Raw genomic sequence first — 11,713 nt, 5'->3', positions numbered from 1 at the left:
TTGTCATTAAAATCATCTCTTTATTAACAACGGTTTACAAGAAGTTTCACAGAAACATCACTCTTTCTTTTCATTAGACTCAGCGTAACAAAAGTGTACAGAACAATTTTCAATGATCCCTTGATAAATGGTTTAAAAAAGAAGAAAGCATCAACATAATTCAATTTACAACTGACACACTTTTTCTCCCACAGAAAAGTGAAACGCTAGCTTGTTCAATAAAGGCCTACAAATGACATCTTCCCCAAATGTCCTTTGAGAGGAAGACAAAATGTTTCCAAAGTAAGAGTTTAAGGATATCCAGTTTTAATGTGCAACCAAAAAATAAAAAAATGTCCAGTGACTCATCTGACAATAACTGCTAATGATTTTAGAAATGATCAGTTATTTTCATGAACTGTCAGTGTTACTGGTCTTTATATATAAAACATCGAAGACTTTGGATATATGGACCAAATTTGTATGGCTTAATCAAAGTTTTATGGTATTAAAGTGCCTAAATTATTTATCTTTAGAACAGTACATTCTCAAGATGAAAACAAACTCACATGAGATTGAAAAAAGAAATGTACAAAATGTCATCAAGAAACACACTAATGCTTTCTGTGATGGGAGTGGACCAGCTGATAGGACACAATCACACATTTTTATTTGAGCATGCCTATGAGCATGAAAACAGACTCATGGATAATTAACCATGTTAAACCAGTCACAGGGGTTAACAAGAACTACACCCTTCTGAAAGATTCCTCCGTGTGCAAGCAATACCAACAAGTTTTGAAAACCCAAGCTTTGTAGATCAAATAATACTAGTACAGTGTTTTGAATGTAAATATGACTACAACCAAGCTATGGCATTTCAGAATAAAAAAAAAAAGTTCCCCTTTGGAAGTACAGTGAATCTCAAAAAACCTGACCAGAACACGGCCAAGAAATATTTTACCACAAAATTTGCATCGTTACTATTTTCATGACAACATAAAAAAGGCTAACCTCATTCTTACAGTAATGAAATAGAACCACCACTAAGAATGGAGAGAAAGAGAGAGAGAGTTAGTTAGTTAAATATATTTTTAATAATACTAGATTAACTCAATTTGTAAATGTTGGGGTAAAATGTGACCTGGATATGTTTTTGTGAGATTCTGAGATTCACCCAGTAAGGTCTTCCATCCCTTCCCTAACCTGTAACAACAAATCATATAATTTACATCATTACAATATTAAACGTCTACTTTGGGGGAGGCATGACAAAAATATCCTTAAAACATTACAAAATGCAAGTAAAAGGTTTCTTGTTCAATGAAGGGCAGAAAATGCAAAGATTCTCACAATTTCTAAATCAAGAAAAAGAAATGACACATATAGTCTCTAGTTACCACCAATTTGTTAGCAAAAACAATAATAAAAAATTAAAGAGATGCTACTAATAATAATAATGTAGTTAAGAACCATTTCTGATATTTCACTCAAAATCATCAGTGATTGTTGATGAAAACTTTGTTCGACATCTTACAAGCAGAACTCTTTCGCTCATCCACATTTTGGGGTCTCTGAAAAGATCCACACAAAATGATCTAAACACCTTGAACACTAATATCTTATGGTAATTTCATATAATATACATACTTTTGAGAGCTATGGGTACAAAAAGGGAATCTCTAGCTACCCCTTTGTTTAAAAAAAAAAAGTGCAATCCGACACCCCAGTCCCTTCTTTCCAGCACAACTCCGATTGTGGATAACCTTCAGCTGCATACCGTCACAACTCCCAACTGTCTGTCCAGCAGAAATCTGCTCCAGTTAATGCATCATCCTAGTATTGATTGCCTGACGCAAACATTTAGGAAAGTGAGAAATATTAAAAACAGGAAGAAAAAATGTGATGCAAGCAGGTCACTGAGCCCTTCCTCCTCTGAGCTCATTAAGTCTCGTCTTAAAGTAGACAATTTTATGAGTTTCTGTACATGTGGATGGGCAGAACGAAAAGAGCGGCATCAGTCGAGGAGGTGTTTTCGAGAGCCCATTCGTGAGCGATTGGAGCGCCGAATGTCAAACTTTGAGTCTTTGCACCTCTGGCAGATGTACGTCTCGGGAACGTTGGACTTGCGGATTTTGGCACATGAGAGGTGGATCCAGGTGTTGCATTGGTTGCATTCGATCATTGCCCTCCCGGCGAACGGCTTCATGCAGAAACATGTCACTAGGTCCCAGGAGTCATCATCTGCAAAGAGAAAGACGGTAAATAAACATTTTCTGAAGAAAACAAGACCTGTGACATTTCAAATCTCAACTCTCGTTTAACTCGTAATTCTGAGAGAAAAAAAAAAGTTATAAAAGTCTAGATTGCGAGAAAACTGTCATAACTGTGAGATCGCAATTACTTTATACACACACACACACACACCGGCCACTTTATTAGGTACACCTTCGCTAATAAGCCAATCACATGGCAGCAACTTTTAACACACAACCATCTCTAGGGTTTACAGAGAATGGTCAGAAAAAGAGAAAATATCCAGTGAGCAGCAGTTGTGTGGACGAAAATGCTTTGTTGATGTCAGAGGTCAGAGGAGAATGGGCAGACTGGTTAGAGATGATAGAAAGGCAACAGTAACTAATAACCACTCGTTACAACCAACATATGCAGAATGCCATCTCTGAACGCAAAACACGTCAAACCCTGAAGCAGATGGGTTACAGCAGAAGAAGACCACACAGGGTTAGACAACAGAAGATTGGAAAAATGTTGCCTTGTCTGATGAGTCTCCATTTCTGCTGCGGCATTCAGATGGTAGGGTCAGAATTTGGCGTAAAGAACATGAAAGTATGGATCCATCCTGCCTTGTCTCAAAGGTTCAGGCTGGTGGTGATGGTGTTATGGTTTGGGGGAAATTTCTTGGCACACTTTGGGCCCCTTAGTCCCAACTGATCATCGTTTAAACACTAGAGCCTACCTGAGTATTGTTACTGACCATGTCCATCTCTTTATGACTACAGTGTATCCATCTTCTGATGGTTACTTCCAGAAGGATAATGCAACATGTCACAAAGCTCAAATCATCTCAGACATGACCATGAGTTCACTTTACTCAAATGGCCTCCACAGTCACCAGATCTCAATCCAATAGAGCAGCTTTGGGATGTGTCGTATCATGGATGTGCAGCTGACAAATCAGCAGCAACTGCGTGAAGCTATCATGTCAATATGGACAGAAATCTCTGAGGAATGTTTCCAACACCTTGTTGAATCTATGCCATGAAGAATTAAGGCAGTTCTGAAGGTAAAAGGGGGTCCAAGCAGGTATTAGCAAGGTTTACCTAATAAAGTGGCCAGTGAGTATATAGTTATATTTTATGGCCAAACTTTAAAACTTTACAGAAAAGTTGCAGCTGGTAACACCTTCACCACTGGTATGGCCGTCTGTTTCTGCCAATGGTAAAAAGAAAATAAAAAAAATTCCATGCCAAGACTCTTTGCAGATGATTACTCCTATGACTATTTCATATTTTAGACTTTTTTATAATACACAATTGCAACTTTAAATCTTGCACTTCTGAGAAAAATGTCAAGATGTAAACTAACCCTTGCGCAAAAAAGTCAGAATAATACGATAAAAGTCAAAATTTCCTTTATTCTAATTGTCTGAAGAAAACAGAACTGTGAGATATCAACTCACAATTGCTTTTACCTCATAATTCTGATTTAAAAAAAGTTCACAATCATAATTACTTTATTATTATTTTATGTCATGGCAGAAACAAGCTTCCAGACAAAACAGCTTGACTAATCAAATTTACAGAAAAGTTTGCTCCAGCTGTAAAACAAAAGGTTCTTAAAAAAAAAGTTCTTAAGTTAATTATGAATTTTTCTCAAAATTTCGAGACTGTTTGTAGATGATGACTCCAAGGACTTTGACTTAATAATACGCAACTTTATATCTCACAATTCTGGGAAAACAAATTGCAAGATGTAAACTTTGTGCAAAAAAGCTCAAACTTGTGAGATAAAAAAAAAAGTGGCAATTACCTTTATTATTTTTATTCAGTGGCAGTAACAATCTTTCATACACTCACCGAGGGCAAAAACGTAACTTCTCCGTTAACATATTTGGGCCTGAAACATCCTGCTTACCTGAATCCACCATGATGTCCTCATCATCCCCCGATCCGTCCTCATCTCTAAACACCACCTGTTTGCCCTGACGGACTACAGTCCTTTTACCAGAAAAACCTTCCACCTTCAAGACTTCTGCCTCTTCTTCCAGTTTTAAGGGTTTCTCGAAATCCTCTGACTTTGGACTTAAACTTTTAGAACCGTTCCAGCAAGGACGGCAAACATCAGACTCCTCTTTGCACGTTGCAGTACCCGGTGAAATCAAGGCAGGTTTTGAATTTGTGCCAGTGTGCATAGGGTGGCTGCTACCCTTGCAATAAGTGGGTACAGTGATGCTGAGGTAATCTTCTGGTTCTTCTTTGATGGTACATCCATAAGTAGGAATCTCACCTTCCGCACTAGGAGGAGAAAATGGGGCGAAAGAACTCAAATCCTCATCCTTGCTTTTCCTCAACAACTTCTTCTTCTTTTTCACTTTATCTGCCTTTGTTCGACCCTCGAGAAGAAGACCTGCTGATTTCGGATGCTTCTGAGGCTTGGAATCCTCGCTCGCGGGTCTCTGGAATCCAGCAAAGCTCTTGCAGTTTTTGGGTGGGGGCTCATCCGGAGACGAGAGGCTGCAGCCCAGCCTCTGGTTCTCCCATCCGTCGCTGTCTGCAGTGCTGCCGGTGCTGTTGGGAGGACTAGAGCTGTTCCTTATGTGCGCCTCCTGTGGACGGCAATTGAAAACACTGATTTAATCACCATTTCACTGAATTTCTTGAATTAAGGCAACGGTCTGAGGTCTGAAGATGAACAAACAGCGACCGAATAACTTCACCTCATGTTTCAAGAAGACTTATGGTGAAATTAATAAATGGAAAATCATCCACACCCACGAACCCTGCTGGTTATATTGCAATATTTATAATGATAAGAAATGCAGACCACACTGGTGCAAGATGAAAATGCCTACTTACAATAAATGAAGGAACATTTCACATTTTGCAGTATGATAAAGTTTACATAGAAAATACAGTGCCTTGAATCATTAATAAGTGCGTTGAATAAAGGTACAGTATAAAATAAAAAAAAAAAATACATTTTGGGTGTCTGATAAAGGCTAAAATGTAAGAACATGTAATAATGAAAATTGCCAGAAATCGTTTATTAGATCAATGAAAAGTTCAGTAACAGGGAGCACTAAGCACCAAACAGTTAACTGAATCACCAATTAAAAAACAATTATCAATATATAAAGAACATAAACACCAGCACAATGACTGGTGGTAAAAAAAAAGGGACTATCATAAACCAGGGTAAGAGAAGCAAAGTGCAAAGCAAAGCTCTCGTAGAGTCACTCCTAAAATTACGAGCTACCACCTAATAGAAAAAAAGACTGGTCCTTGGAAATGCAGGCATTTGCACACTGAAACCGCTCTCTGTAAAAAAAAAATAAAAATAGGCACACAAATGTCAGGTTTATGAACTTCCACTGTATGTACAGAGAACTTAAAACTTCCCCCTCATTTTGCTGTCAAACCATAATCAGATTTTTGGTCACAAATAATGAAAAGCATGGGCTCACAGGCCCATCTCTTTCTACCCTTACTTTTGTTTATACCCTCATTTATTGTTTGTTTCCTTTTAATTAAAGCCATCATTATTTTTGCGCTATGTCTCCTTTGTGCTGAGAAGCCTGCGGAAACAAAGCAAGTAGTAAGCAAATAAATAATAATGTAAGACTGATTTAGAGGAATAACATAATAGGGGTGTAACGGTACGCAAAAATCACAGTTCGGTACGTACCTCGGTTTTAAAGTCACGGTTCGGTTCATTTTCGGTACAGTAAGGGAAAGAAATGCAAACATTAAACTGCAGGTTGTTTATTACAATAAACTTTTTATAACAATTTTTTTACACTTAAAAAAAAATACTTTTTAATAAAATATATATAAAATAAAAAAAAGAATAAGAAATAAAATACTGCTGCAAAGTTCTCCTCTAAATAAAATACTCTCAGTCTCAAACCAATATCATATAATAAAATATAATGAAAAATATAAATAAATAACTATGATTACAGTGCACCATTACCAATCCCAGCTTGTAGGCCTGCTCATATTTAAAAAATATATATAACTTTTCCAAAGTGTAAAGTGTTTAAATGGCGACGGGAGCTGCGGTTGAATTACAATAATTTTTTGCCTAGTTGTAGTGATGTTCACACTCGCGTGTAGGGGTGCGCTGATCGAGATTGGCCGATTGTTAATGCGCATCTCTTCAGTAAAGCCGGTTCTGAAGATGCACAAATAAACGCTGAAAATTAATGTGGATTTGCGCATCTTCTCAGTTAACAATGGCTCTGTGTAGTGACAGCGGCTCTATGTGAAATCACGCACCTGATGGAAATTACCGCTGATTAGAGAACCGGCTTTACTGACGAGTTGAGCATAACGATCGGCCGATCTCGATCGGTGCACCCCTAGCGTGATACCTTTTGAAAACCTTAGGCCGGTGACACACTGGCACATAGCACCTGTCAAACATAGTCTATTTTACCGTCAATATTGTTGACGTTGTCCTTTATCAGTAGGCTTTATATTTATGCTCAAAATGAAGTATAGATATTGTTGTCGTGAAGACAAGATCCTGGTCTATTGCGCCATCGCCGCGTCAGGCACGATTCTGGTGTGTAAAGACACAGAAAACGCGAAGCAGAAGTCATGCAACTGACACGCAGCAGAAACGCCACGCTACGCAGCCAATGTATCACCGGCCTTAGAATCAGCTGCAGGGTGGGATTTGTGCTGAACGCGGAGACTTCCGCCACTTAATATGTTCGTTTAAAAATACGAAAATGTACCTATGTTCCGCACACAAAATATTGCATTCGGTACACACGTGCACCGTAATGAAACGGTCGGGTACGAATACACGTACCGTTACACCCCTACTACATAATGATCTTTCTGAAAACAGACTCTATATAAAATGAAAGGATGTGAAAACACATAATATTAAATCACAATCTGTTCCAAAACATAGTGAGCTGCCTACATAGACATTTTAGACAAAAGGCTTCTGTCGATGTGAACTGTTCCGAGAATAAGATCGTTTTACAAGGAAGGCGCCCCCAGAATGCAATGTAACAAGCGCAAAGAAAATTCTATGAAAATGGCAGACCAAAAGCCTACAGTGGGGTATTTCTATTAGATATTTCCTACTTCCAAGCATAAAGTTTCTGGACGTGAAATGCTGATATGTAAACCAAATGCACAACTGCACCAAAAAATAAATAAAAAAAATATGCAGAATAGCAAAACCATTATTTGATCTGAAATTGTTTTATAATTAATTAACTTCACACAGATACTGAACTGAATCAACACTGAACTAACTTGAGCTCAATAATGACACTATTGTCTTTTTGGAGCTGCTTTACAGCTGAACTTGCCTCATATTTAATGACATTTCTATCAATTATGTTAACTTCCAGTAAAGCACCTTTGAAACAATCTGCAGTGAATACAGTGCTATATATATATATATATATATATATATATATATATATATATATATATAGGGTAAAATAGTAAGTTTTGGGTACCAAATAATAGGTGCAGAGGAATGATGATATTCAACTATATTTGAGAGTTGAGTGTCCCATGGACTGTTTGTTAGCAGACAGGTTGTTTCCTTCGAAGGCAGCACCCTATGTAGACAACACACTGGGTTTTGGAACATTTGGGGCTGCAACAGTTTCCTCGAGTTAGCCTAAATCCAATTTGATCCATTAAGGGGAAGACCTGTTACTGAAATGTTTGTGGATGCACACACACTGCTGTTGTGAAGAATGGCACTTAGAGACAAAGTCTGGGATGAGAATGGAGGAGACTGGAGTGGCCCTCTTACCCTGGGAGGGAGGGCTGAGGTTTTTTTGGAGGGGGGGATGTCTCTCAGCGGCCATGACATAAGAGCAACCACCATTTCTGTGGATCAAACAAGACCATCAGCAGCAAAGCAGCTCATAAGAGGTGTGCCATGTACACCCAATGCACACTGCCACAGATAGGAACCTCTGGAGGACAAAGTGTCAGATCGTTGAATGATCTTGAGGAAAGCAAGGCCACTTCACCCTGCAACACTGACAGCACTTTCTATCAAATGTACAAGCACAGTGAGTAGCATTTTTACCACAATCACCACTTAGTTACATAACAAAGAAAAGATCATACTCACCTCCTGTGGATAAGGAATATAACCGGCATATGCGAGCACAAAAGTGCAGAACTTGTTGAAATCTTCCACTGTCCGTTTCCGCTTAAATGTTGAACTGTAGCCCTGCAATAAAAATCAATAGTGACTATTTTTATCTATTAATTGCCTTGAGTTTAAAAGGTTAAATCAGTGTTTCATTCTTGTGAAAATGATTAAAGCAACTTTAACATTTGATTGTTGCTTTAATCATTTTAAATCAAGCTTAAAGTATTAAAATGTAAACTATGGAACAAAACTAATCAGGATTACATTCTGCACCACTTAACTCCTTAAGTGTCACTGGCCCACCGGTGGGCCCAAAGCCATTGCATATTTAAAACCGTAATATTCTATACTAAACCTAAACTAATCTTGACAAACTATATATCATTGGAGACCTTAGAGGTTGTATTTTTTATATTTGACCACTGTTTTATATTTAAAATTATGTAGTGACAGTAATTCATAAATTTGTGACAATAAAATTTAGCAAAAAAAAAAAAGTAGTTGCCTTTTGTTACAAAAAGCTGATACATACATATACAATCACGAAAGTATATATTTCTTATATTTTTTTGGCTGCCAATAATTCAGACAAAACATCTTTTCTAGTTTTTATAAAAAAAATTGAGAATAAATTGAATATGTATATTTGTATATCTATGATTGATGTTGCAAGTATTCAGTAAAAAATTAAATGAATGTCAATTTCATGTATGATCATAATATGATGTGATAATATGATCATGATCATGTATGAAGTTTCTGTAACAACACTCTAGTAGCTATGTTTGATTAAAAAATCATTTACAACCTATCTAGAATGTTTTATTGCTGTTTGAATAAAAAAAATCAAATCAGTCGTCCATTACAATTCATACAAGGAGCATAACTAGGACCTAGTGGACATTGTTGGTATAGCAACTAAAAATAACACAGAAACCTCATTTTTTGTGATATCAATGTCAAATTTGGAACACAACTTCTTTAGATTTTAGGCTTTTCATTTGACATGAAATTAAATTCAACACATACTTTTTTTTTTTTTTTTTATAAAATATAAATAAATATTAAATTATTATTTTTTATTACAACAAACTTAAACACCTATAACTTTTTTATTTTACATTTTATTCAACTTCTTTCACATGTACAAGAAACTTCCAAGTGTGTTTTTAAAAACGAGCCCAAAATTAGGTTCATATTCCAAACCGTTCCAGAATTACATTAATTTGAATCTGCACATGCCCTTTTCAGCTCTACCCCCAAAAAGGGGGGGTGACACTTAAGGGGTTAAGTCACCAAATGGATTAAAAAACAACAACAAAAAACAAAAAAAAAACAAACAGTGACTGCTTTCAAACAGGTAGTCCCAGCCCTAGCACATGCCATTGGTTGAGTCACTGTTGTTATCCTGGTTGGTCACAATGCTCAAACAAACACAGTCATGGTTTGAGAGCATTACAGAGTTTTAAGTGATTATAGGAGAATCAACACGGAGCAATTTACTTTTTGTCTCTACATATAGAGTTTAACAGTCGGGTTCCAGAAGTTAAAATCCCATTCATTTTTATTTATTTTTTTCCATAGGGAAACTGATTTTCACCAATAACTTAAAAAAACCACCAATCACATAATCGAATCAAATGCCAAAATAATTATTCTATATTCAAAAACATTCTTTAAATCAACAGTTTTATAATTCTCCATAGATATTCCACTCGTTTGCTCATTTATATATATATATATATATTTTTTTTTTTTTTTTACCATTTGTGTATGTGAAAAAAAGTACTTATATATAATTATCTTCTAAATCTCTAGCCTCTGCTTTACTTTGCAAACCGGAGTGGAGGAGTAAAGCAATGTCCGCGCTTGCGCAGTCGCGCACTGGCTCTGTCAAATGTGCAAATAAATGTTCGACATAATATATAATAACTGAGTACAAAATTAAAAAATGTTTTACCTGTGTGTCAAATGGACAAGTCGTCGAGCTGTTGTCCATTTCTAAAACGAAAAGAAAAATCTGTTTTAGTTCACGATCACATTATCTAAGTTACCACATTCTACTCTCATAATTGCAGATATAACACACACACACACACGCGCACACATACATTATATATATATATATATATATATATATATATATATATATATATATATATATATATATGCGCAAACTAAAATTAAATAGAGTCACTGTTTCTTGATTTGATGCATATTGTACATTATACTAGTTACGATACCATATTAGTTAAACCAAACAGTCATTCAAAAACATTAGAACAGCTGTTCAGTTCAATCAGTCCTTACATAGAATAACCAAGTCAAACAAATTAAAGTTTTAAAAAGGGATTTATGAGATTAAATAAAGCATAGAATCACGTCACGTATCTCCACACCTAAACAAACTGCAAAGACACATATAACTCTTCTGACTACTTTATATATTCATTTTCATATACGTGACTTAACTTCACTAAAAGGTTCATTATGTTTCCAGATCAATTTATTAATGAAACCACGATTTTTGATAGGCAGTCCTCGAGCTCTGTTAGCCTGCTAGCCACTAACGTTACAGACTTGATCTATTCTGTTTAATAACACTATATAATTCATAACACATCAATATCCGTGACTACACAACTAAATCGAACTGTAATGTCTTTAAACAAAATGTATCCACTTTTTTTTCATCCCCTGCAGGAACTTGCTAATTGGCTAGCCGTCACGCTAACATCGTTATGACTGTGTTTTATTCACGTTTACCTGCAGCTGAAACACAGATAGTAGACCACTCGACGGTAAAAAGGCAGATAGTTATCCTGGATCGAAAAACAGGCGATGACAGTGGCAGGACAGATTGAGAACAGTGATGATATATGTCCGAATGTGATGAAGATGTGATGGGTGGTGAAACCCAGACAGACAGATCTGCTCATCTGCCAAAATAAAAGTCCTGATCGCATTCATAAGGATTGTCCATCTATTGGTCAGTTTACAGGCCAGAAATATGATACACACGTAAAACGTCTATTATACACTTAGAGATGCATTAGATAAATAAATAAATAAATATTCCAACCGTATGACATTTATTTTAAACAAATAAAGCACAAATACACTTTTCAAACAAAATAAATATAAGAGCAAAAATCACTTGATAGTGTATAAATATATAATTATTAAATCCCTGAAATTACTAAAAGTCGAGGTAAAAAAAAAAAAAATTGAAATGTTTGCAAGCAGGTGCACACACCACAATTACATGCAAATCAAATTACTTATGGAAGTAATAGATAATAAATAGGCATACCCCATCTGAGCAAATACAGAAGAAATCTATATATATATA

At 36.1% G+C, this 11,713-nt stretch overlaps 1 protein-coding gene across 5 annotated transcripts; it reads right to left on the bottom strand.

The window, feature by feature from the left end:
* LOC113110866 (PHD finger protein 13-like) lies at positions 1-11,313 on the bottom strand. Of its 5 annotated transcripts, none has more exons than XM_026275103.1 (5): positions 11,128-11,313; positions 10,322-10,362; positions 8,338-8,439; positions 4,135-4,825; positions 1-2,223 (listed from the first exon to the last, which is right to left on the bottom strand). In XM_026275103.1, the coding sequence occupies exons 2-5, from the start codon at positions 10,358-10,360 to the stop codon at positions 1,997-1,999; spliced, it is 1,059 nt and encodes a 352-aa protein (XP_026130888.1). In that variant the 5' UTR covers positions 10,361-10,362; positions 11,128-11,313; the 3' UTR covers positions 1-1,996. The 5 variants fall into 5 exon arrangements, with proteins under 5 accessions (XP_026130888.1, XP_026130892.1, XP_026130891.1 ...); XM_026275107.1 differs by lacking the exon at positions 11,128-11,313 and adding an exon at positions 8,011-8,087; XM_026275106.1 differs by lacking the exon at positions 11,128-11,313 and adding an exon at positions 8,011-8,176 and having other exon boundaries at positions 10,322-10,341.
* Between the last annotated feature and the right edge of the window lie 400 nt (positions 11,314-11,713).

The sequence above is a fragment of the Carassius auratus genome, chromosome 11, assembly GCF_003368295.1.
Source record: "Carassius auratus strain Wakin chromosome 11, ASM336829v1, whole genome shotgun sequence".
NCBI lineage: Eukaryota > Metazoa > Chordata > Actinopteri > Cypriniformes > Cyprinidae > Carassius > Carassius auratus.
Note: the sequence above shows the minus strand (reverse complement) of the source record. Positions and strands in the feature narration are given on the sequence as shown.

Coding starts and splice junctions, on each gene's coding strand:
- LOC113110866 (XM_026275103.1), bottom strand. CDS start 10,360: ATGGACAACAGCTCGACGACTTGTCCATTTGACACACAG. Junction 8,440..10,321: donor CTTGTCCATTTGACACACAG/GTAAAACATTTT, acceptor TTTTTATTGCAG/GGCTACAGTTCAACATTTAA. Junction 4,826..8,337: donor ATATTCCTTATCCACAGGAG/GTGAGTATGATC, acceptor TGCCGTCCACAG/GAGGCGCACATAAGGAACAG.